The sequence below is a fragment of the Cuculus canorus genome, chromosome 3 (assembly GCF_017976375.1).
Source record: "Cuculus canorus isolate bCucCan1 chromosome 3, bCucCan1.pri, whole genome shotgun sequence".
NCBI lineage: Eukaryota > Metazoa > Chordata > Aves > Cuculiformes > Cuculidae > Cuculus > Cuculus canorus.
In genome coordinates this window covers 105546739-105573484 of record NC_071403.1, presented here as the reverse complement: position 1 = coordinate 105573484, position 26746 = coordinate 105546739, and the positions used below count along the sequence as shown (strand labels likewise).

Below are 26746 nucleotides of genomic sequence, written 5' to 3'. Positions count from 1 at the left end.
AATATAGGGCTTAATTTCTCTGCTTGCTAATCCCTACCAGAAGGATTGTATGTCCTTTCTTCATTAAGTGTTTGTTAGGCACTGTAGAAGCGTGCAGTGGCAGCGTGTGTTAGAGGAGCATGACAGAAATGCCTTGCATGTGTATGAATTACATTTTCCTTGAAGTCTTTCCCTGAAAGTCACTGAAACAAGGGGGAAAACTCACCTGTGGAAAAACTTTCCTGTCAGCTGGTAAATAAAGGAATAATGTGTCCATACTGGTGTTGGTGGGCTCCAGTTTAAGATGGTGTTGGCATTTTGCAGGTCTGTCACTGGAGCGCTCAACCAACTCAATTGCCTCACGTGCTCGACTGTGTGAAAGGGAGGAGGAAGTCATGGCTTGTTTTGAGACAGCGTGTGTCATTGCCCAGGTGTACTTGCAAGAGCTTGAAAAGGTAAGAAGGCATGTGCTCAGGGTGTTACCTGGTGGCCTGGGTGGAATTTCCAGGGTTTTGACTGCAAAAATGGTGGGAAATGCCAAGTAATCATAGGCAGTGAGGAATATAAGGACAATTTGGAAGAAGTGAGGTGTTGTTAGTATAAGCAGTTGCAAACCAGCAGTTTATCTGGTCTCTGTCCATTTCTTCCGAGAATGAGGTCTGGAAACCGGTTTTGCCAGTGGTAAAGCACTGAATACTTCAGATATGCTCAGGTCGTATCTCAAATTTATCTCTTACTAAAGAGGGACTGCAAACTTCATGTAGCAAGTGCCAGAATGAAGGAGCCCTAGACATTTTTCATCCCTGCCATGTAAATGATACACAGTATTGTATATTGTGATCCCTGCTGAGCTGAAAGCAACCCTTTAGGGTCAGCCATAGCAGTTTAACTGCTAGTGCTTCACCTTCTCCAAGTGAAACTGGAGGAATGTAGATCATTAGTAGCAAATAAATGCTTAGTCAGTTGGTGGCTAGTATGCTGAATAAGATGAGCCTCCACTAAGCTCTAAGGCCTCTGCTGAGCTCAATGTGTGCCACTGATTTGCAGGGCATGTGCTTAGTGGTCTCTGCCTCTGTAACTTTACCTAGCTGAGTTTAACAGGACACACTATGTGGTTCCATGCCCTTCCTTTGCCACATGGTATGCTTGTCACCAGCAGCACTGGTGGCAATGCATGTTACCTCTTCTTCTGTAACTTAACGGCCTTTGACCTTCTGATCAGGTATTTCTGCTCTTCTCAGCACCAGAAGTGTGTGTCTGCTCCAGGTTTTGTTTTCAGTTACTTTAAAACAAGGAAAAATGAGCTTAGTGCATATATAAAAATTCATGAGGAAAGACAGATGACAAATTATCTGTTTTGTTTCTTTGTAGGAAAAAGCTGAATGGCTTTTTTATTAACAATTAAGTTCTGTCCTTCCTTTGTGGAAGGATGAATTCCTGCCAGTACTGGGCACTGTAAATGTTTTCACTGACAGCTTGTGTCTTTAAAAGAGAGAAGGCATTTGAACAGTGTCATAGAATCATAGAATGGTTTAGGTGGGAATGGACCTTAAAGATTGCCTAGTTCCAATCCCCTAGCCAGGGGCAGGAACACCTCCCACTGGACCAGGCTGCCCAAGGCCCCATCCAACCTGGCCTTGAACACCTCCAGGGATGGGGCAGCCATGATTGCTCTGGGCAAACTGTGCCAGGGCCTCACCACCCTCATTGTGAAGAATCTTCCTAATGTCTAATCTAAATCTTCCCGCTTCCAATTTGAAGAAATTCCTTCTTGTCCTGTCACTACATGCCCTTGCAAAAAGTCCCTCCCCAGCTTTCTTCTAGCCCCCTTCAGGTACTGCAATACCACTAGAAGATTTCCTTGGAGATTTATCTCTTCTCCAGGCTGAACAATCCCAACTCTCTCAGGCTGTCCTCACAGCAGAAGTGCGCCAGCCCTCTGATCATCTTTGTAGCCCTTCTCTGGACCCTTTCCAACAGTTCCATATCCTTCTTATGTTGATTCCAGAACTGGCACAATACTCCGAGTGGGGTTTCACAAGTGCGGAGTAGAAGGGAAGAATCACCTCCCTCAACCTCCTGGCCACGCTTGTTTTGATGCAGCCCAGGATACGGTTCGCCTTCTGTGCTGTGAGCGCATATTGCCAGCTCATGTCGAGCTTCTTATCAATCAGCACCCCAAGTCCTTCTCTGCAGGGCTGCTCTCAATCACATCATCTCACATCCTGTATTGAAACTGTGGATTGCCCTAACCCAGGTGCACTTGGCCTTGTTGAACCTCATGAGGTTCACACAGGCCGACTTCTCCAGCTTGTCCGTGTCTCTCTGGATGGCATCCTGTCCTTCTGGTGTGGCATCTGCACTACTCAGCTTGGTGTCATCTGCAAACTTGCTGAGGGTGCACTTGATCTCACTGTCTTTATCATCAATGAAAATATTAAATAGCTGGTCCCAGGTCACAATATTATTGTCCAGGTCCTAATAATTCATCTATCTTCCAGACACTGGGGCAAGGATGCAGGATTCCTTATGGATTTACTAATTTACTAAAAGTCTGTAGGCCTTCTCCAGTCCTGGATGTAAAACTCTACTTTGGAGAGTGCACACAGGGCAGTTTTCTACAATGAAAGCTGTTTCTTACCAATAAGGAAGCAAAAGCAAGAAAGATTTGATAGGAGAAACAGAGGAAAGCCTAAGATTCTCTGATGTGGACTCCTGATAGCTTACTAACTCTTAACAAATATTTGTGTTATGTTAAGATAGGCATGCCTACTCAAACATGGGATTAGTATTTCTGTGCAAGATGCTGGATCTGCGTGGTTGAGGCTGCCCAGAAAGGTGGTGGAATCTCCTCTGGAGATACTCAAAACCTGCCTGGACCATGTTGCTGTGCAACCTGCTGTAGATGAACCTGCCTTAGTAGGAGATTGGACTAGGTGACCTCCAGAGGTCCCTTTCAATCACTACCATTCTATGATTCTGTGAGTAGTACTACTGAAGTCTTTGGTATTAATATGTGCCTTTCTACTTACTTTATTAAAGGTTGGAAAGTAATAAAGGATGGTATTTCAAAACTCATACTCCATGCAGAATATTTTGTGGAAGTCATTGTATAGTTTATTTTAAAGTTCACTTTGAAATGTTTTGTGAGTAGCTAGTGTAAGTAAATTTTCAAGTAGTCTGAGGACAAATCTCATGGCAGAAGCTAACATTTTATTGTTAGAGATTTCTCTGTCTCGTGAGAAACCAGCTAGTTCAAATAGTTGTCTGTAATCCTGGATATTTCTTTCCTCTTGTCACAGACCTTAAACACACATTCAAGAAGTATCAAGGGCAGTAACGTGACTTATCCAGAGTTTGAACTTTCCTACTTCCTGGAAGCAGCTCTGCAGAGTGCCTACGTGACTCATTTAAAGAAGGGGTAAGTGGATGCAGATATTAATAAAAACAGAGAATGTTGCATGTTTTGTCTTGGAACAGACGGAGTCTTATTTCTTTGTGTGCATTCTGTTTTGAGTTCTTTTGCTGCTGGCTCACCTCAAGTCCCCTCAATGTCCTTTCCTCCCTCCTGTTTGTCTCTTTCTGCCTCTCTTAAGAGTTTGAAGCTTCATTTTTTGAGATCCCTGAGTAGGGTGGAGTAGAACGATTTTGCTGTTTTGACTCAGCTCTGTTCTCTTTGGAGGTGAGGGGAGTTTGACTGTGAAGTGGGAGTGGTATTTACACTGCTGTGTTCTTTTAGAATGTTCAGCCACAGAGCCTGCTTTAGGGCTCAGTGGATTCTTAAGGGTAGTTTGTTTCATTTATTTACTTGTTTGTTTATTTAAGGTCTTAAATGTATTGATCAGTTCCCCAAGTCTGTGTGGTTTTGCTAGAGAGAATGCACGTGGGAACAGTCCTGCTCCCAGGGTATTTATGCCTCTGAAATACAGTTCCCAGTAAGCCTTGGAAGGGCAAGAGGAGTTGGCATCTACAAGCCTACAGTGAATTTCACCTGGGGAAAACCTTCTCAAGGACAATATAAAAGACATTGTAAATGCCCACTTCCAAAGGCCATTGGTGAGGGCACAGCGTTCTCTAAAACAGATTGTGTCTCCAAACCATAGTCAACTCTATTCAGCTGATGGAGAGATTGCCAAGTAGGTAGAGTTATCTTTTTGCCGTGTGTAAACAGTACTTGTAAGAATCCATCCATCCCTAGTTCCTGTTCTTGCGCCGTATTATCCCATTTCTTCCAAAGGAATCAGATACTGAATTTCTTACTGCACTGTGTGATATTTCTGGTCAGAGTTTTTTGACCTTTTTTAAGCAAACTGTCTTTGAAACTATTTATCTTGGCTGTTTTTTCACCTTTACCCCTAGTCATAGATATTTTCTCTCATTTTCTTCACTTCTCCTCCTTTTCCTGCTGAGTAAAATGGAGAAGAAAACAAAAAAATGAGAGGAGACTGAAAGGAAAAAAACTAGAAAAAATGTCCCAGCAGATATCAGTTTAAATTCTTCTATAGGAAATCAATACAGTTTTTTGACTCTGTTGAATGAGGTGTTGCTTCTGGTTTAGGGCTTTTTTTCTAGCTTATTATCCCCCAAGAATGACTTTATATGCGACTGTGAAGAGCCTCTGTGTTTCCTGGTTCCTTCACTTAAAAGCCTGCATGTACAGTGAAATTGTACTTGTAAGCATATCCATGTGAGGTGCCTTCAGGTGAGCTTTGTTTAACTCAAAGGCAGACAAATACACAAAGCCCGAGTGCTGTGAAATGACTCCTTAGTCTCTAAAATGGCTTTTAGAGACTACAAGTTTATTTGTAAAGAAAGTATCAACTTGCAAGTACAAGGTGTAGTCTAGGTGTCAGCTTGGCAGTAGGGCACAGGTATGTGGTTTTCCTGGGTGAGTTGATGGTTGACCAGCTGTGGCACAGTGTGTGCTTTCCTACCCTTTTTACCATTCTCATGGTGAACAAAACGCTCAGGTCTTGCCAGTAAGCTCATTAGCTCTCTAATAAAATAAAACCTCATTTAGAACATATGGCACTGATGTCCTCTGGGCACCTTTTGAATATCAAACTCACTCATGTTCATTTTATTCAGCAACATTTTAAATTCTGTTTTCATCAGCTGAATATATCCAGTGGGTTTTAGCTGTTACTGTGGGCCCTGCTTGCTCCCTTCCCACATTGTTTTGATAGCCTAAAAATCCCCCCAAAACCCAACAAACAAACAACAAAAAGCCCACAACAAAAATATCCACCCCAACAATGCACAAAAAATCTACAGGAAAACCATTTTGAATCAAAATACTTACATGAATGAAGCAGTGCTTTAATAATAAGCTGAATTGCTGCAATAGCAGCAGAATGTTCCCTGTAGAGGTCTCCTAATGAAAGAACATCCCAGTTGGTGCAGTGAAGCTCCCATGGCTGAGATGGATGTGAAGCCCCATGTGCTCCTTCACCTCCTCCACTGCAAGTGAGAAACACCAACGAGGAAGTGAAAGGTCCATGTCTGGGAAAGGGATCTGGTAAGACTCCACAGCTTCCCTCTGTCACCCCCAGTTGATATTAATGTGTGGTTTCTGCCACGAGAGGGCATAAGCAGCATTGAGATATGTTAAGGAAGGAAGAAGGTAGTGGGAAGACCTTTTTAGGATGTTTCATGTGTCTCCCCTCTCCCCTCTCGAGTGCTCAATTCCCTTTTAGAAGTTCTGCAGGCTTCTGTTGCAAGAGCACTTTGAAAGAGTAACTTCATGTTTGTGTTGTTTTACAACAGAATCTAAGGTACAAAGGCAGGCAGGACAGTCTGTGGCAGTCTGTTCATCTCTTCTGAGGAATTTATGTGGGTTTTCTTGTCATTTATCTCCTCTTCAGTCCTTGCAATGTGGCACCTTGTCCAGGCTATGTGGGCACTGCAGTGGGTAGTTTGGAAGTGAGCTTTACTGCCTACTGGATGGATCTAGTTAAGAGCTGAGCTTCTGTTTTGTGTTGTTTTTTTCTTTTTTTTTTTTGAGCACTCCACTTCTGTTATGTAGGCTGCCATTAGGAAACTCTAATGTGCTTTGTTACAGTTACTTGCTTTGTCTTGTATCTTCATTCATAGGAATCTGACGATCTGAGGCTTACTTCTGCAGGCACTTTTTGTGCCTGTGCATGAGCAGCAGTTTAAGGAGAGAGTGTGAAGTTTTAGAAACCTGGATAAGAAGCAAAGATGCAAAAGGAACTTGGCAGAGGCAATGGCATTGCTGCTGTTTGAGTGCTTCAGGTTCTGCTTTCCCCTGGAGACGTGGCTCTGCAAACTGTGTGTAGTCATCTCAAGGTCTCTTCCATCTGCTAGCGACTAACTTTTAACAGTTTAAGAGTGGGGTTAAGAACATGATCATCTGATGCCCATTTTGGTGAGGGACTGTCTTTGCAGACCTGTGTGCCCATGGTCCAGTCTGGTTTGTTATCAGTGTTTTTCCCAGCAATTTGCATAGAAAACAGTGGATTTCTTTATTTTCTTGTATTTTAAAATTTTGTTTAGTGTTAACCAAGCAATAAGGCATAAGTGTGATACAACTGCTTTGTTTCACGGACTGGTAATTAGTTACCCTGTATTAACAGGGCACTTATACAAACAACAAAGATTTTCATGCCAAACTGGACTGACTGGGCTCGAGGTGCCCTTTATCACAGCTTGTGCCTGTGATTTTCTGTGTTCCTTTTTATTAGCTTACCTATGATTGAATCCTAAACTGTATTTCATCTTGTTTTTTTCTTTTTTTTAAAATGCTTCTCATACCAATTTTGTGGCGGAAATCAGGGCAGCTTAATGACCACGTGCTTTTCTCTTCCAGTTCTCCCTCATTTCGTTTTTTGGCATCTTAGCAGTGCAGTGGGAGCCTCTGGTCTCTTTCCGACTCAATTAATTTTTTAATGTTCACTTCTGATGCCATGTCTTGCGGCAACAGTACCTGGAACTTCCAGATAGTCTTCATCCAAGTCCTGCAGGGGCTCAGGATTGTGTAGTTTCTGATCTAGACAAGATCAAATGGATTCACCGTGGGTTGCCAGAGGCTTTATGTTTGCATCCTCATCCACTCATCTATGTACATGTATTTCTGTTCATATACGTGCTTTTCTTTTTGTCAACTTTGTCAGGTCATACTTTAAAAAATATCTTCGTGTGTGTTTAGTATATGAACTACATCTCTTAATGGAACAGTAAGTTCGTTATTGTTATGAGTCGAACAATTTGTATGCTTAAAATGAAATGTGTGCTTAGATAGTCTCCTGGCTTGGAACATTAGAGTGGAAAGACAAACTCCTCTAGTGAGGTATTTTGCAGACTACTGGCAGGTGTGCTCTCTCTCCTGTTGCGGCTCAATAATGTTCAATGAAGTTCAGAATGGAAAAGCTGCCAAACCAAACCCTCAGTCCTGTAGAACTAGTATTGTTGTCAGATGCTTTGCATGTTTCAGAGTCGAGAGTTTGGAGTGTGGCGCAGGTGCTCTCTGAAGGACTGACCACACAAGCACCTGTCTGGGAGGTGATGAGTGCCGAGTGCTCTTCTCTGCTGCTTATTTTGCACTCTTACTTTCTGTTGAAGGTGTTACTGGGCATTTGTCATGTGGTTCATGGTTTCAACCCTGACTGCTTGCAGATGGGCAGCAGTTTGCCATTTATTCTTTCATTCACTTTAGTGTGTCAGTATTCCTTCCTTTTCCTTTCCCACTCCCTCCAGAGCAAGATGTTTCTGCCATGAGGCTTAATTTGGTTCATGGCCTTGTCTAAGAAGTGTAACTGAAGTGATGTTCCAGTTCTCTGGGAACAAAACTGCCTCTTTCTAGAACATTCTCTGGGTTTTTCATCTCTTAAGTATGTGCCAAACGTAGAATTAATTGCTTTGCAAGTGATCCTTAATTTTCTTTCTAATACTAGTTAATGGAATTCATTGACACTTTATTTAGACAAATACTATTATCCAAACAAGAAATCTAAACATACGCATATTTTAAAATGCTGAGGAACTGTTAAACACCATAACTCTTTTGTCCCGCCTCTTAGGGAGCCCAAAGAAGCACAGGAAATACCAGCAGTTTTCAGTAACTGAGGAGAGCAGTTTGGCGGGTGCATTTTGTTTAGTCAGGGGAATTTATTGATTTTGACTGTCTGATAATAAATAGCATGTGAAGAATTCTGTTGGGTTTGGTGTGAACACTCGTGCATAAATATCATCATGTGTTTCATTGCTTTCTGCAGTTAAAGATCTGGAACTACATCTTCCTGGGTATAGTCTTCTCTAGACTCACAGAAAGCACTAGATGTCTTTGGACCTGTAATTGCTTAAATACTGAAGTCCAATTTACAAAAACTTTCTTGAGCTTATTACCCTGATAAATTCAAAGCACATCTTTTATTTAGGAGAAAGTGGAAGGGGAAAAAAAAGACAGCACCTGACTTATTCCACAGGGGAAGTGCTCCAGTGTATTTTCTCTTGCCATTGTTGCTTGGCTGTAGATTGGCACAACTAGGTAATGTACAGATTACCTCACAGCTTAAATCTTAGATGAGAATTGATTGGAAGTGAGGCTACATGTATTTGCATTCTGAGATTTGGTGACCATAAGCTTTTGGGTGGCATCTTATGTAGCCAGTATTTATGGTAAATATGATCACATCTTATTTCACCTCCCACCCCCAGCCAAAAATAATAATTTTCTCTTTTTTTTTTAAATGTTTGCTATTGATTCTGGAGTGCAGTGCGTGCAAGTGGTCACAGGCACAGTCTGTACTGCTCACCTTCAAAATTTAATGAGATTGATAGAACAGGTTGTTATGATATATGGCTTATTTTTATGAATCCTAGGCTTTGTCTGCAGAGAAAGTTTTTCTGGAATAAGCTGAAGTGGCGGTTAATGTACCAGTACAACTGCTTATCTGGTTCTCTACTTCAGTACACCATTTCTTTTTTTCTGGTAACTTCTATTTCTGTGGGTAGCTTCCACACTGCAGTGAAAGAGAGCTGAACTATTTTGTAGTTATTGTGGTGACAGGGACACATTCTTAGCCTTGGAGAGATTATAGAGGCTGCAAGTGTGTTAACTAACATGTCCAGTATTTAATATTTCCTCTCTGCATCTCTCTTACTACTCAGACACGGGATTAAGATATCGTTTGGCAACTAATCTGCTTTAATTGCTTATGGTCTGTGCAGAGTAATGTGATTTATTTTTTAAAATTTATTTTTAAGGCTAACCCTCTTTTATTGCAGGTTAAACTGCTTGCATACAGTTACTGCAACTTAGCTGTCTGATAATAAACCCTTGAAAACACTTCAATTCCATCATGTGTCTGGACCATCAGACACAAGGCATATAAGCACCACCTAAAAGGGATCATCATTTAAAAGCGTCACGTAAGCTCCATATACGTGGAAGCTCAATATAATTCAAACAAGTGCAATCTGTGTGTGTGAAGAGGAGATGTGGATGCTTTTAAGAAGAAGCATCTGCTTTATAAATACGAGTTATGAAAGGCTTCCAAATGTCCCCTCTGTTCATCAAATGTGAATATGATCTTCTCCTAGGAAGCCATCTGGTGTAGGCATGCTACAGTTGCTGCCTCGATCGGTGCCATTGTCCTATCTGTGCCTCAGAGTGACTTGCCTCGCTACTGCACACTCACTGTTGGTGATTGTTTCATGGGTTTGTTTGAGTCAAATTTGTTGCCAAGCTTTGGTACATTGTAAAAATATTGTCTTCAGTGTGCTGGCTTTGAGGGGGGATTTTATGATTTTATTTTTTTTTTCCTGCCTTCCCCATAGAAATATTGTGAAAGGAATAAGGAGTCTGCGAGAAATACTGCGGACTGTGGAAACAAAAGCTACTCAGACCTTCAGAATGGTAAGGGGAATGGGAGATGGGAAGGTGGGGTAATCTGCTGTGCAGGAATTCTCTGTATATTAACCAGTGCAGCAGGACAAAAATGTATATGTCCTCATTTGATTAATTGCTGCCTTTTTCTTTAATATTTATTTCTTTGTTCTTGTTGTTGTTTTCTTTTTTTTACTTCTGGAAGTGACGTGTCAAGTAATGCACTAAATTCAAAAGCCTGTGCAGTTGAAACCGCTGAGCCTTCAGACCTGGGAATCTGAGTTGCTTTGAGGGGTTTTTTTTAGGTTTTTTTTTTTTTAAGCGTGTTTTCTAGCACTGGTAGAAATAGCACTATAAAATTAAATACATCTCTGTCCTCAGGTGATAATGTCTTATTTTCTTTAATGCTTTTCAGTGTTTGCATGCACCCTTTTTTACATTTGCATGTTAGGAGCATTAAGTACTTCTGTCTCTTGCAACAAAATGATGCTTTTTTTAGACTCAAGTGCTTCGGTGTTCTTCCTGTAAAACCTCCCTTCAATACAGTACTGTACAGAGTGATTTTTAATTTTTTTAATTTTTGTTGATATTGAAAATCTGCATCCTGTTATCCTGAGTGTCTCTGGTAAAGAAATCATGAAGAAAGCTATTTATGTGCCTGTTTAACTTCCTAGACCTTTAGCTGGTTCTTCCTTGTCTCCACTTTTAAGAGATCTTGTCCTGAAGTTACTCAGGAGGTGACAAGGTCAACAGGATGGAGAGTAGCAGTCTTGGGAATATGAATGAAAACTTTCCAGTCCTAAAAGCATTGACATTGATACAACTAAACTTGTCTTTCTGCTGGGTTCAACTTTGTGTTTTGTGTAATTCCAGAGAAGTTCAGTAAGGGAGGTGGTCATGGGGTTACATAGCATTTTGGAAATTGAAAGTGCCGGGTTCCAGTGCTTGGACTGACTGTGTGTCTAGTTCACGTGCAAATGCAGATCTGAAATGAAAATGTGAGCAGAAGGGGTATCCTGGGTGCTTTTTTTAGCCTGAGTTCCTTGCATCTGTGTATTTTGGAACTTCCAGTCTGGAAATTAATCTTCTTACTGCCTTGGGATCACCTTATATGCCTAATTGAGAATATAGATGCATGTGGAAGTTGTACAGGAAATTAGAATAGGTTACTTAAATAATTGTCACACTCAAATGGCTGCATCCTTTTCCAGATTGAGATCAGTGTTCTGGGGATTTTTCTTGCTCGCTGGTTTTAACATTTTGCTGAAATAAGTCTAACCATCTGCTATTCCTATACCATGACAGAACATGGCACTCGAATGCTCCTGTCCCAGTGCAACTGGGGAGAGCTGTACAACACCCCTAGGGGATTTATCCCTAAGGGGAAATCTGAAGGTCTTCATCCAGTAGTTTCTCCTGGGATTTCCATGTTAATGAAAGTTGCATTTTCATTTTCTTATTTTTTAAAGAGCTGACAAGAGAGTAGAGGGAGGAACGTGCTTAATTAAACAACTTTTTCAAGCATGAAAGTGAAACACATGAGGGTTTTTTTTTTCCTAATTTGTAGGATCACAGCATTCTTCAAGCATAATGATGCTTTTTTTAGCCAAAGGCAGTAATAACATAAATCAGAGTCTTGGCCTGTTTTGGTTTGTTTGGTCTTATTCAAAACATGAGTAGACCTCATTTACGCAGCTACTGTACTGTATGTTAAAATCAAAGACACTACACATATTTGGTGCTTGCATTTTGAAAGGCTTATTACAAACTGTACTCCTACTTCTGTGTGAACCAGTAGAGATGTACCTAGGAAGTGGCAGTGATCTCAATGTACAACCATGCCTCAAAGAAACATTGTCGCATACGACTCCGTGAAAACCCCAGGGTCTTCCATGCACTCCTACTGACAAGTTACAGAAAGTGTGCTGTTTCTATAATAACTAGGCTTTTCTATGCTTTTTATAGCAAGTAACCATGAGCAAAATGGCCTAGGGCCCTACTACATTAGTCAGTATCATTTTATCATCTCAATATGTAATTATTTAGGCAGTTTTGCCCTGAGGAGCCAACTCTCCTGTATTTTTTTCCTACAGTCTTAGAGGGGAGAGAAAACCGTTAACAATATGCCAGCTTTTTACTATTCTATCTTTCTGAAAAGTGATACTGTTGTGTTGTTGGTACATCTCCATCCCAAGGTGAACATGGGAAGGACTCAATCTTTTGTGTTGGAGAGGGCTTTACTGATGTGTCTTTTTCTGCACTGTTCACTGCTTTCTAGACTGCAGCCAAACAGCTAGCCCAAATACTTCTCCATTCCCTCAGTGAAGACTGTTACTGGAGCCCTTTATCTGATCCGCTTCCTGAGTTCATGAACAAGGAAGATCAGTCTTATGTTAGCAATTGTCTTTGCCGGAGGCCAGAACTGTACACTGAAGAGAAGTAAGCATTCTTTTTTAATTAAGTTAATTGGCAGAAGGAAGGAAAGTGTTTGAACAGTCTTTGATACTGCTAATTATGTCACCAATTCATGTAGTAGTTTTGTTGTGTTCTTGTTTTTAACTTCCTATCAGAAGGCTGACTGGAAGAATAACGTGTTACACCTTGAGTGTTTGATTTTCCCAGGAAGGAAGAAAATTCAACCAAATAGCTGTCTTTGCTATGAAATGGAAATAATCTATTTATGGTTCAGTATAGCTCATCTAGGATATATTGCAGAGCTTTTAATTGTGACAACCTGCAAAAGAAGGTATTGCCTAGCAAATGAATTATGCATGAGATGTTTCAAGTTACTGCTCCTCTCATGAAATGAGAAAGAGGCTGACAGGATAATTCTTGACCTTCCTCAGGAAAATGTGTTCTGTCTTTCAGTGCATACTGCCCTCAAGACAACGTAGAAGAGGCTCTTCTTCTCCTCTTAATCAGTGAATCCATGGTAAGCCAAAAATGAGTTTGTAATACTAATAGCACAAAGGAATATCTAGCGTTTCTGTATCAAGTCTTCTGGTTGGTTTGTTTACAGAATCTTCCCTAGATAAACAGAAGCGAGGATTCAGGTGTTGAATAGGAAATGATGTTTATTCCTTTGCTAGTGACACTACTTTTATTAAATGGAACATAAATGAAGGGTTTGGGGAATTGTCAAGAGGAGGAAGTGACTGCATTCGCCTTAGCTGCATGAAGGTTCTGAAATCCAGATATGTTGTCAGTAGACTGATGTCTCCATTAAAAACATCTTTGTGGATTTATGGATCAAGAATGAAAGGAAGGGAGCCTTGCCTGAAGCCAGGCATGACTGTGGTACCCGTTGTTTGGCATCTGCATGATATAATATCCTGCTTACATTCCTTAGTCCCCAGGGATAATATTTTAGCTGTTTCAGTCCTGAGTGATCTTTGGCAGTTTCTGATGCTGATGATACAAGGAGTTTGTGACATGCAGAAACATCTATAATTTCATCTACAGGGAAATAATTAGATTTCTTCTATTTATAACATAAGTTTCTTTTAAAAAGACTCCTTTCAAGAAAAAGGGGGAAAAAGTAGAGAAATTTGCATGGAAAACTGCATGGTAGCCTTAGATCATTTTCATGTTCTGAGAAAACGCAAACATACAGCGGTAGCGTAAGGAATGTTTTCTGAAAACAGGTAAGGAATGTTACTTTGCTTTAAATACTGGTGGTCACTTTAGCTCAAAGTGAGATTTGAAAGCCTGGGACCATCAATTACCCTCTTAAGAAATTTTAAACAGCTTTCAGACAAGTTGAAAAGAGATACTGGGGAAACTTTGGGGGTTTTTTTTGCTTCCTTAATTATTGTTTTTGTCTGGTTCTTCTGGTTCAAGTCCTCCCCCTTTTCTGCAAACTTATTTGGAATATGGCAGTTAATATTGTTTGATTTGAATCAGAAAGGCCTTATGAGATCTTGAACTCTACAGTCTTGTTCTTCTGAGGAGAATAAAAGTTATCCCTGTTTTATTGAATAGCCCATAAAATGGCAAGCTGGTCCTGTTACTAAGTTAAGGATGAAGCAGTGTGCAAATGCTATTGATAGGAACTGGGCTGCTTTGCTGACTTCAAGGATAAATAACTAAGCTTGTGTTTGCTTAAGTGCTGCGTTTTATATGTAGGAATTTTCTGCAGGTAGATACAAGGCATTTTGATATACTACATATAAAGCACTGAAATAATCAAAGATCCTGAAGCAGAGCACTGCAGGAACCATAACTGTTTTTCTGTTTTTTGGGAAATGGAACATCCGAGCTTTCCTGCTGAATTAAATTCATGGCAAGCCTATTGCTATTATTTTAACAAAAACACAAGACAAGTGTATAGAAATATGACTGTGTATAGAAATACAACTAGTGAACCACAGGAATGTGCTTTCTAAGTTAAGGAGTAGAGGAAGCAATCTGATTCTTACATATGTTTACAATCTATAAATATTTTCCTGTAGTTTTACTGTTATGGTACTAAGAAGGGGAAAACTTGTTTAATTTATGACATGAGGCATCTTTTCCATGAAGGCTTTGTTGTAGGCTAGTGAGTTTTCTCATGTACAGGTTTGTTGGTTGCTTGACAGTTTTCGTTTAGTTTTTTAAAACTTGAAGCTCATGGAAACTGTTAACAAGAAGCATATTTCCATTTGAGGTCTCCCCAGTGATATAATGTTAACAACTGAATAAAACAGCCTGGAGAGAGTGTCAGTGGCAAGCCATAATGATGTTTCTGCAGGCTGGTAAGCGACATAGATGGTGTTTCAGGGTTTTGGCTGGGTTAGGCGTTTTTTCAGTATTTGCAGTAGTGAGCCCCTTAAAATGAAACAGAAGGATTGGGTTGCTGGGAGCTCTTCAGCTTCTCTGACACTTTGATCGCTCTGTCAGAGCAATCTTTTCCTGTCTGATTTTTCAAGAGACAAAAGAGTAACCATGCCATTATAACTCATTTGCAGGCCCATGAAGCCAGCCAGCTGCTCCACATGCTTATTCCTGACTTCTGCTACTCCAAAATGAGCTCAAGGGGGACAAAACTGGGAGGGAGGAGGGACAGAAGAATTGTCAGCCTGTGGAGGTGACACAGAGCAAAGATGTACTGGGCAGGAGCATGAGAGAACCTCTAAGCAGATATGTGATAAATTTGATGAAAGACATGATAACTTTTTCAAGAGGTATATATCACCTTTTTTAGTTGTGGTTTGTTTTTTTTTTTTTACCTCATGAGTTATACAGGGAGGGGGTAGATCAGTTTGCTGCTGAAATTCACTGTTTTTCTGTTTGCATTCCTAAGGTGAAGCTAATGTCTACTTCACCAGATCTGTGCAACTCCTGGGATGATACGGGGTTATAAGAACTCTTCCTGTAAAGGGCAAAGTAAGAAAATAAATTAGCTTTAAGGTGTTGTGAGCCAGACGCTACATTTTAGCATACCTCTGTCTCTTAGTGGTGCTGCATTCTGCCTTGCGATGCTGCTGCAGATTTTCTTCTTATGCCTTTATCTTGTGTTGGAAGGGAGCCACTTTGTGTGTTCTGGTGGGATGAAATGAGTATGTCCTCTGAAGGAGTGATCAAGGGTTCCTTCAGTATTTCACTCACTCTGCTTTTGAGCCTAAGTATGTAAAACTTTTTCTGAGGGCCATATAACGTGATAGCCTCTTTCATAGCTTTGAAGATGCTTTTACTTATGGCAAAAGATTGGAGCTTCTTTCCTTATGGCACTCTTCTGAATTGCCTTCTGTATTCTTCCTGTTCTGTTGAAAATGGAAACCTATTTTCTTAAACTAAGGCATCTCGGTAAACAATGGAAAGTATCTCGGTTGTTGAGTTTGACAAGTGCTCATCGTCTGTGCCAGCTGTTATTTAGTTATGGTGGCTGGCTATAGAATTCTCATGAAGGAATTTAGTGAAACAAATCAGGCAGCTTGATGATTACCCCAGTCAGGGCTCTCTTTAGTGGCAGTTTGTGGCCTCCTGGCTAAATTCTCATGGATGGGCTGCATTTATGAGAGGAGGAAAATGCTCTCCTTCAGACCAAAGAGAAGACCAGCTGGTGACAGCTTTTACAAGCTTAGGCTGTGGTATAATGTTGTGTTCCTATCACATGATGGAAAAATAGACTGGCTTATTTTTAAACCACTAGTAGTTTTTGTTACTGCATTTAACCCATCAAAACCAATGATGCTATGTTTGTGGGGAGTACAGACCACATATTGTGGCTTGCTGTGGTGTGGTTTATCTGCATCTCCCTTACCAGTGGGAACAACACTATTTCTGCCATTAGGGACTCTGCCACTTTGTGCTGTGGGGCTTAAGCAACAGAGCTTTGGCAGGACTAACCCTTAGCTGCAGCTTTGTTTATTTTAATAACTGTTCTCGGGAGTATTTGGAGTTGACTCTATTGCCCCTTGAAGTCGGCTAGAAGTTTCTCAGAGCCAGGAATGGAACACTTTCTATTATTTCTTGTGTTTACTTTTGAGGTGAAAAAAAAAAAGAGTTCTTTGTTTGCACTTGGAGACCTTGCCTTCTTAAATCTGAGGTCCAACATGCAGTCTAAGATACCTGTATTCAGCCCTTGGCAATGCTGGCTCTTACAACTGGGGATTCCAGCTGATGCAGTTCACCAAACATACCTGGTATCATGGAGAATTTTTGTTTGCTCTGTGTTTCACTCATACCAAAAATGAAGCTCCTTGATTCCAAAACTAATAAATTCTGTCGCTGTGTAACAAAGATTAGAAATGTCATCCCCATCTTATCTCCAATTTGAATCCCTAAAGGCGATTTGACCTTGGAGAGCCTGAGAGCACAGAACAGATGGTGAGGAGGGAAGTAAGATACTGGAACTTGTCCTCTTCATTTTACTGGTGACAGCACACTCATGGCTGTGAGCATGCCTTTGACGGAATAAGATTAAGCCCATGTATTTTTAAGAACAGAAATATTTAAAACCTGTTAACTCTACAGTTCCTATCTTTATAAAATAACACTGTCCAACAAATGGATTGGCAAAAAAAGATTTTATTCTTGTTTTTGTAGGAGACTTCTTTTTATCTTTTGAATGACATGAAACCCAGTGATGGTGGAATGGCTAGATGACCTTAATGAGTATTTTCTTGAGGGCTATCAAAGTGTGTCAGCTGAAAGAGACAACTGGGGTACAGAATGTCCCATTCTGTTGTTTTCTACCAAATCACGGCTGTGCATTTACAATAGCAAGCCTGACTGTCTCTTTAGCTGGTCTGCCATGCACAGCTAATTGTTTGGGACCTGTGAAGGTATTAAGCAGGATGTTTCTAGTGAGAAATACACCACCTCTGCTAACTGCTGCTTGAAGAAGTTATTCTAGAGTGAATTGTTGGAGGTAGGATGGAGAACTTTTTTCATTTGCTTTGCACTAGAAAGCCTTGTTTCCAAACTTATAAGTAAGATGCAAATCCTTGGAAGACAGCTTTCTAAATGCAAATTAGGATAGCAAATGTATAACTTTGTTACCAAAACAGTATCCATAAGGAAACTTCATTACTTTCTCCCTCTCCCTTCCTTTTGTGTAGGGTCCTTGGGCTGTTTTGGCTTGGGGGTGAGTGAATATCTGTCATTCTTTCCAGTGACATTTCCAGAATTAGTTCTGTGACAGTACAAGATGTTAAAATATACCTGATGAGAGATAAGATATATCTATATAGTCATATTTGATAACCGATAATAAAGGACTATTTTGCTGAGATATCTGAATGGGGTTCCAGTAACTTGTGATCTGTTGCCTAGCAGAAATAAGTCAGATGCCACACAATTCACAAGGCAGTAAGTTTTCATTTGCCGTCATTCTGGTCTAAAATGGAGCAAGTTGTGGTGTCACTCTAAGAGCAGTTTTGGAAGTGGCTGGAGTATGGTATTTTCTCCCTGTTCCATTTGCTTTCCGTTCTCACAGCAACTTTGAAGTAAAGTCTGAATATTTTTTTTGTGTATGTTAGTGAGGGGAACCTTCAGCTGCTGTGCAGAGGTAATTAGTAGCTTAGGTGATAAGTCAGTAACCTCTTCATATGAATGGGTCCTTGCCATTGTGAAGAATTCATTGATTTTGTTGGCAGTATAGGCAAAACAGTCACAATGGAGATCCAAAGGATATGGGCTAAATATTTCCCAGCTCTTAGCAGCAGAGGCATCAATTGCATGATTTCAAAGGCTTGTTGTCAATCTTGCACACATAACATTTGTTTTTCTCGCTTAATGCTAGTATTGAATCACACCAATTACATTATTACAGTACACTGTGTAAAACATGCTGCTGTTCTGTATAGATGGGTTGCAGTGGATCTGGCAATTATGTCTATTATGAAAAGACACAAGTTGAACATTAGAATGCCCATGAATTAGGGGGCAGGCAGCAGGCACTCATTAAAGATTTTAATTGCTTTCTTTTTCTTCTTTGAAACATGACTTCCCCTGCTTTTTTCAAAGTGAGCAATTAAAGGATACTTCATAGCTAATTGCTGTGAGAAGGGGCTGCTACGTGGAATATACTCAATTGTAATTCATATGATTACTTGATGTTTTATTAAGAAGCACATCTTTGTACTGTGGTAAAATTTAATTTTCTGCAGGGGAACTGCATGCATAATAACTGCTGGAGTAATGGCTGTTTGGATTTGCTGTGGCTCTTTTCCTTTCTACGTGTAATAAACATGCCATAAGTAATCTGTAATTGTCAGGATCATTGATGTACAGCAAATCCTCGGTGTGTAGGTGGTTTATCTAGATTGCAAGTGTTGTGGTTAAACCCTAGCCACAGCTGCTCACTTGCTCCTGCTTCCCCAGTGGGATAGGGGAGAGAATCAGAAGGGTAAAAGTGAGAAAACTCATGAGTTGAGTTAAAGGCAGTTTAATAGGACAACAAAGGAAGAGATAATGATTATAATAATAATAAAGAATATACTGACTCAGGATATTCTGTGATTCTACAATTCAATGCAATTTCTCACCACCCAGTGATCCAGCAACCTAGCCCATCCTAAGCAGTGATTGCTGACCAGAGAGCTCTGATCCCTGGCCATCTTCTCATTTGTATGCTGAGCAAAATGTTATATGGTACCAAATATCTTTTTGGCTGGCTTGAGTCAGCTGCCTGGCTATGTTCCTCCCAGCTTTTTGTGCGCTTGTATACTTCCAAAACATGGAAAACTGAAAAAGTCCTTGATTTCTTAGCAACAACTAAAACTATCAGTGTATTATCAACATTATTCTCATGCTAAATCTAAAACACAGCAGCTACTGGGAAAAAATAACTCTATCCCAGCTGAAACCAGAACAGTGGGTAAGTATATTGTGTATGTAGATAGAAAGGCACAAGCTGTCTGTAGCTCAGCAGGGTTGTTTGTTAAATTGCATGTCCCCAGAAATATCAGAGCCAGCATGGGGTCTGAAAGCCCCATACTGTTGTATTGCTGTGGTTTGGAGCCAGACCTAAAAGCCCTGCTGTACCTCAGCTGTTTCTGTGCTCGGTCAGGTTGAACACCTGAGTTGGGCTTGAAGCACAATACAGAGACATCAGCATAGCTGAGCACTGGGTCAGCTCAGGCGTACCAACCTGTACTGGAGCCTTTTGGATGTGTGGCATGTAGATGTGCTGTGTCACTCGGCTGAGAAAAGAGAGGGCTGAAAGTTACTCGCTGTTCTGTGTGCTGCTCAGGCTGGGCTGACTACAGAATGTGCCTTATCTCTCCCCGAATAGGATTGGTGTCATGTCTGAGCCACCTACATGCACAGCTAATTGTATGTAATACATCCCAAAATGTGCAAATGCAATAAATCTCCAGATTGCTTTATTACCAAGGAGTACCTCAAATAAAGGGGCACTGATTATATATGCTTGCACTGTTAATGCAAGTTACGCTAACTTCCAGTGGTGAAACTGCTGTGGTAGCATTAGCGCCCTTCTGCATCCCACACAACAGCCTCGAACAGAGGTTCACTTCTTTTAATGGTGTGACTCACCATCTCTCTCTGTTTCTGCTTGTGTGCTGTGAGGCATGTCTGTGTGACAATAGGAACAGCTTAAAAGGAAGAGTCATGCTGGGGGGTGTTGAAAATGTATTTGTAGCTGTGTTTTACTGCTACTTACAATGGAGGAGGAGCAGGTAATGCAGTAGGACAAAATAGGAATTGCTGCTTATTTTATTGATACAGTGTTTCGAAATCAGTGTTCAGATGCTTTTTCCATTTCTGTTCAGGAAAATTAGCAGTCTGGACAGAAACATGGGTATGGAAAAAATGTTGGCATGAATGGCTTAGAATTTATGCATTCTTAAATGTGAAATGAAATATCTCTCTATATATGTTTTAGTGAGTAAAATTCCCCATCCAACAGAATCTGTATATGCTGTGTTGCAGTAACTACACTATGGTGTACCTGTACTTAACCAGTGGTTCTCAGGATTTCTCACTGACAAACTGGAGTTTACAAAAATACAATCAAAGGTAAAGACCAAAGAAATGGCTAATGGTGATCTGGGTCATCACACCCTATGTCTGTGAGAGGCAAGCCACAGAAACATGCCTATTTCCCTGAATGGGTTTCAAGAAACAGTGATTCTCATTCCCCTCTCCACCCTCCTGTATGTAACACTGCAATAGTAAGTGGTACCTTGAGCCTTTGTGACTGCATCAGTGGAAAAGGGAAGACCCGTGGGTGTGATCTATCTGGAATTCTCTAAGGCCTTTGACACAGTCCCCCACAACATCCTTCTGTCTAAATTGGTGAGATAAAGATTTGATAGATGGACTATTTGGTGGATAAGAAATGGGTTGGATGGTTGCAGCCACTAAGGGTAGTGGTCGATGGCTCGATGTCAAGATAGAGATTAGTGATCAGCAGTGTCCCTCGGGGATCTGTTCTGGGACCGGTGTTGTTTGATGTCTTCATCAGTGTCATAGATGATGAGATCAAGTACATTGTTAGCAAGTTTGTGGATGACACCAAGCTGAGTGACTAGGCTGACACCCCTGAAGGATGGGATACCTTGACAAGCTGACAAGTAGGCTTGTGAAAACCTCATGAAGTTCAACAGGGCAAGCTGCAAGGTTCTGCACCTGGGTCAGTGCAGCCCACGGTATTGATACAGGCTGAAGGATGAAGAAATTGAGAAGCAGCCCTGCAGAGAAGGACCTAGGGGTTCAGGTGGGTGGGAAGCTGGACATGAGCCCGGAACATGCTTGCAGCACAGAAGGCCAATCATATCCTGGGCTACATCAAAAGAAGCATTGCCAGCAGGCCAAGGGAAATGCTTCTGCCCCTCTACTCTGCTCTGGTGAAACCACACCTGTGATACTGCGTCCAGCTCTGGAGCCTTCAGCACAGGAAAGACATGGACCTGTTGGAATGGGTCCAGAGGAGGGACACTGGAAAACCTCTCCTGTAAAGAGAGGCTGAGAGAGTTGATGTTGTTCATCTTGGAGAAGAAAAGACTCTGAGATCTTTTTGTAGCCTTTCAGTACTTAAAGGGAGCTTATAAGAAAGATCAGGAAAAACTTCAGGAGAGCCTGTAGCAGTAGTACAAGGGGTAATGGTTTTTAACTAGAAGAGAGGAAATTTAGACTGGATATTAGGAAGAAATTTTTCACGCTGAGGGTGGTGAAATACTTGCACAGGTTGCCCAGAGAGGTTGTAGATACCTCATCCCTGGAAACATTCAAGGTCAGGATAGATGTGGCTCTGAGCAACCAGATCTAGTGGAAGACGTCCGTGCACACTGCAGAGGAGGTTGGACTAGATGATCTTTAAGGTCCCTTCCAATCCAAAATGTTCTGTGAGTCTGATTTACGTTATTGTGTTAGATGGGTTCCATGTTTCTGCTGCTGTTCAGTCAGTTTGTTATGAGGTTTGCATCTTTTGGGTTTTTTTTATAGCTGTGATAATGTGGGAACTCCTTGATTTTTATTTTTTTTTTATTTTGAGCAGATGGAGTTATAATTGCAATTGCAAATAAGTTCAGTATTAAAAAATTGTTGGGGAGAAGTGGTGATGAATTTGCTTACTGGCAACTTTTATGTATGCAAGTATAGAGTGTGATAGCTTGGAGAGACCTTTTATGGCTTTGAGATTTGAAAGCTTGAACAAAATAAACAGGTTTATGACCTTCTTAGAAAGAATATTAGTCATGCCTATGCATATGTCTTTAACTGCTGTCTGCTTAGGTAAAGTACGATATGCATAATATGTTCAGTATGCCTGCAATTTCAGAATGTTGCATCCTTTTAATATGTCTCTGGAGAACAAGTCTTATGAGGAGCGGCTGAGAGAGCTGGGGTTGTTTAGCCTGGAGAAGAGGAGGCTGAGGGGAGACCTTATTACTCTCTACAACTACCTGAAAGGAGGTTGTGGAGAGGAGGGAGCTGGCCTCTTCTCCCAAGTGACAGGGGACAGGACAAGAGGAAATGGCCTGAAGCTCCGTCAGGGGAGGTTCAGGTTGGATATCAGAAAAAAATTCTTCACAGTAAGAGTCATTGGGTACTGGAACAGGCTGCCCAGGGAGGTGGTCGAGTCGCCTTCCCTGGAGGTGTTTAAGGAACGGGTGGATGAAGTGCTTAGGGACATGGTTTAGGGAGTGTTAGGAATGGTTGGACTTGATGATCCAATGGGTCCTTTCCAACCTTGTGATTCTGTGATTCTGTCTCGTCTTCCTGCTTGTCTGTTAACAGATGTTAGTGGACACTCACCAATTTTGATTAATTTTCTATCAATGTTAATGCATCAACTTAAAAATAATAGTTTGGTACTAGGTAGATACCCAAAAAAGCATCAGGCTATAGCTGACTCTAATGATGAGGTTGCAGGGCGTGGGGGATGCTATATCAGTAGCTATTTTCTACAAACAGTTGTCATAACAATATAACCAGTGCAGAAAAAAATTGTTAATGCTGTTGTATAGGTGTGGGAGGATTCACTTGGCAATAAGGGTCGTTCTCTGTATGCATGTCTTTTAACTCTCTGCAGTAGCAATCTCAGAATTGTTCTGTGTATGCCTTTATTTTCCTTTTTTCCCTTTAAAGTAGCAGTTTTGGGTTAAATCCAAACAGAGCTTAAACATCTATATATTTTTGTTTGTTTAGTTCCACTAATAAATGTAGATGAGCTTTACTTCCGTACTCTGGTTGTAGGATTTTGTCTTTGAGGTTGGTTTCATTCTTTCATGCAACCTACTGTTCTAAACTGTTTTTTTACAATCACAAATTACATCTTTTGCAATAACAATTTATTTGTGCAAACAGTAGACTGAGTCTGACCTGTCAGTTTGCCTTTAACTGAAGTTGCCATTTAGCTTTTGGTTGTGATTGTGTTAGTTATCAGTAATTGCGTTTGCTGTCTCGGCTGGAGGCTGTGATGAAGGGTGCTTGGAACTGGGGCATTACACAGATAATATCATGATGAAACAGCTGCAGCTTAATCATAATGAAATATGCGTGGGCTTTAAGGGCTGCATATTCTGGAAATTTTTATTACACTTAATTCTCATTTTTAACCTTTTTAGGAAAAAAAAAATCTCACTGCAATTAGAAAGAAATATATGTAAGAGTGGAGTAGTAAGAATTACAAAATAAATCTTATAACCACCCTGCTTCAAGGAGAAAACATTTTGTTTCTTTTTGCCCCAGGTGAAACTGCTGGCAATCTTCTAATTTTTCTGATCTTTCAGATGTCTAGGCCTGAATGTCTGATATTGCCCCCTTTCAGCTGAGGTGCCCAGGGCAGCCTATCTGTGCTATCAGGCAGTTCTAGCACTCAAAGGCATCCAGCACTGCATCTCTCCAAGGTTAGGCAGTCTGGGTGAAGTCCTCTGTGTTCAGAAATCAGAGGGACTTTTCCATTTACTCTGGGATTGAAGTCTCCCTCTTTGTACTCAGAAAATGGAGAGGCCCGGATTTTTAGTCTGTGGCATATGGTATTTTGCGACATCCTTGCAAATTGCTGGACTGATCATTTTCTGTCAAAAGTGATGTTTCTTTTTCACCTCGGCTGAGCAATGCACTGATAGATTATGCAAAATTAACACTTAAGAAGGTGTGGGGTTTTTTTAATATCATTTGGTATTGTGTTGCGTAGGCCTCTAATTGCATTAAATTGGTGACAGGCAAATCTGATTACTAAGGCAACATGCTCAAATTAAAAAAATAAAAAGTGAATAGCAGAAAAGAAGAACAAACCCATGCGCTATTTGGAAGAAATCAAGTGCAGGCACAGAAGATATCAGAAATATCAACCATGGAAGCAGTTATCACAGTGGCAGGCAATTAAGTAATAAAGGAATGTGATTTGAGGATGGCTTTGAATTTCTGATTATTGAGGAAATGGGATCTGGTGGGTCTGTTTCCTAATGCTCTAATTCTGTGGAACAAATCCGGATGAGGTATTTCTAGCAGTTCCTTTCTGTATATACAGCTATCTTCTTGAGTTTGCTTCATGTGGATAAAATGTAACTATGGAAACACCTTCCTTATGTCGGGATCAATTAAAAAAAAATGAAAACATTTCGAGATGATTTTAAACAAAATGTCATGGATGATGGGTGGAACTTCCTGTGAAGGAGTTGGTTCTCTCTGGCCCTTGCGGTCTGATGCTCCATTTATGTCTATGTGCAGGCAAACCGGGACGCAGTGATCAGCCGAGCCCCAGACCAGCAGGATGACCGAGCTGTCAGCCTCCGAGATGCTTCTGCAGTCTATGACCTCCTCAGCATCACGCTGGGCAGAAGAGGGCAGTATGTCATGCTTTCAGAGGTATCTCCTAGCTGCTGATGAAACTGCCACTTGAACCGTGCAAGCAAAGCCTGCCTTGCAGTTACTTGTTGGGGAAGATGGAAATGAAGCACACTAGTTGGCAGTTAACGGAAACAGTTACAGACCTATGGCAGCACAGGCCAGAAACGTAAATAGAACTGTTCAAGACATTAAAATAATTTATATGGAACGAAGTTGTGATCATTTGAAGGGGTGGTGTATGCTAGCGAGCCCCATTAACTAAGAAGTAAAAAATGATGTCATAAGAAAAAGATAAAAATCACCTGGGCCACAACAGATTGTTTCCCTTGATATGATTACTGAGCCAAGCAGTGGTCTTCACAAAAGTTGTATATTAAAAGAGTCTGACGTTTCTCCCAACTTTTATTTCTCAGTGCTTGGAGAGAGCCATGAAGTTTGCATTTGATGAATTTCATCTCTGGTACCAGCTTGCCCTGTCCATGATGGCTTGTGGAAAGGTAAGGTTCAAACCAAAGTGCTTTAAAAAGGCATGTTTTCCTCTGGCAGAGTGTATCTAGCTTGCTTGTTTGAATGTGCAGAGTCATGTATTTTGTCGGGGTAGGTGCCATCACATAGCACGTAGAAGGACGGTGTTCTCCTTGTAGATTCTGATTGCACTTCGTGATCATGTATGTGCATTTGGTATTGAGTATTGTCCTTTCTATGTAGTGTTTGGTTCTCCTTATCAAGGAGAAAACGCATTTTGTGCATAACTGTGGATTGAAAAGCATTATACAGCTTTCCGTTCTCTGCAGGTTAAACATAAGCATGCTTAGCATAAGAAAGATACTGATGTCTAAATCTGTCATCAGCTCACTCTGTCTTTGGACAGCTGACAACCTGTCTTTAAGCTGTGGTTTCTCCATCTAATCAAGGAAGTGTTAATACTTTTTCATAGAGAGCTTGCGAGGGTTAATATTTTTGAAATGTTTGTTGTGAAAGATTTGGTAGAAAACAAAAAAGATGTTTGCATGTTTGCATGAGCATGTGTTTTAGCCTAAGATTTTTTAGAATTAGTATACTATTTGTGAAAATTACAAGTTAATGAGTGAGATGACTGAACTCTGGTTGCAAAAGGTAGGCGGGGGCAGCATGGGCTTTTCTTTATTAGCCTAAGAAGAGTAGACTTCCGGCAGGAAACAAGGGTGATACAAAATTTAGCCTATGCATTCTGGGGGTCTCCACCTATGCTTTTAGGAGCTGTGAGCAAATTAATGCTGTGCACTAGTAGACCACTTAACATGTTCTGTGCCCAGTGAGAGTAGGGGTATTCGCGTGGAACTGGACAGAGACTACCAGCTATCAGTCATCTGCCAAATGATAACTTTTACTGGTCATTTATGGCTGTAAGCTGAATTGGAAACAGTGGCTTTGGAGTGGAAATTAGGGACGAAGTGGCATGCTTTTGCAAAGACATCGTCTTATGATGTATAAGTGGCAGCAAAGCTTGGAAGATGTCTGGAGGGATTTCTTCAGTTCTGGGAGCATAGGCAAAGGCTTATCATAGAAGACTGTGGGTTGTTATGCATTATTCTTCAAGAAAACAGTAGGACAACAACACAGTCTAATAAAGAGCTTCAAGGGTGGCCAAGGGTGTAGTAAGCAGAACTGTGGAAAGACTGAAATAATTGAATTTTTTTTAATGTAAAGGGAGGAAAAAGTCCCAGAGGTAAAGAATTCCTCAAGAGCTCTTATAAGAAGGGGTTAATCTTGTCTGTGGTGGATAGGACAAGGTGCAATGGCTTCCACTTGCAGCAACACAATTTCATATTTCCTATTAAGAGGCAAAAAAAATATAGTGGTACACTGGAAAAATATTGTCTGTGGAGGTTGTGTGGAGTGTGTGTCACTGCGGATCTGTGAAACACCCTAGCAAATATTGGTCAGCAGTGACTCCACTGTGAGGCACCAGGGGTTGACTTGGTGGGACCTTGCAAACTCTGACTCTGTTCTGGGACTCCACAGTTATCTTAAAAACCAGCTAGATCTGTTACAATCAAAATGAGACATTAAAATTTAAAACAAAGCATATTACATCAGCAGGGAGCTGAAGGGAGATGTTTAATGAGGAGGAGGCTCACAGACTTAATATGAGTTCTGTACAAGCTTTTCAAAATCCAGTTCCAAGTGTGGAAGTGA

At 40.9% G+C, this 26746-nt stretch overlaps 1 protein-coding gene across 6 annotated transcripts in view; it reads left to right on the top strand.

The window, feature by feature from the left end:
• TTC7A (tetratricopeptide repeat domain 7A) overlaps positions 1–26746 on the top strand; it is a 175536-nt gene that overhangs the window by 19505 nt on the left and 129285 nt on the right. For all 6 annotated transcript variants that reach the window (XM_054064061.1, XM_054064060.1, XM_054064062.1 and 3 more), the window contains 7 exons: positions 304–434; positions 3282–3400; positions 9778–9856; positions 12105–12265; positions 12695–12758; positions 24449–24586; positions 24982–25065. In XM_054064061.1, coding sequence (XP_053920036.1) covers positions 304–434; positions 3282–3400; positions 9778–9856; positions 12105–12265; positions 12695–12758; positions 24449–24586; positions 24982–25065 — 776 coding nt within the window. The remainder of the gene's footprint in view (positions 1–303; positions 435–3281; positions 3401–9777; positions 9857–12104; positions 12266–12694; positions 12759–24448; positions 24587–24981; positions 25066–26746) is intronic.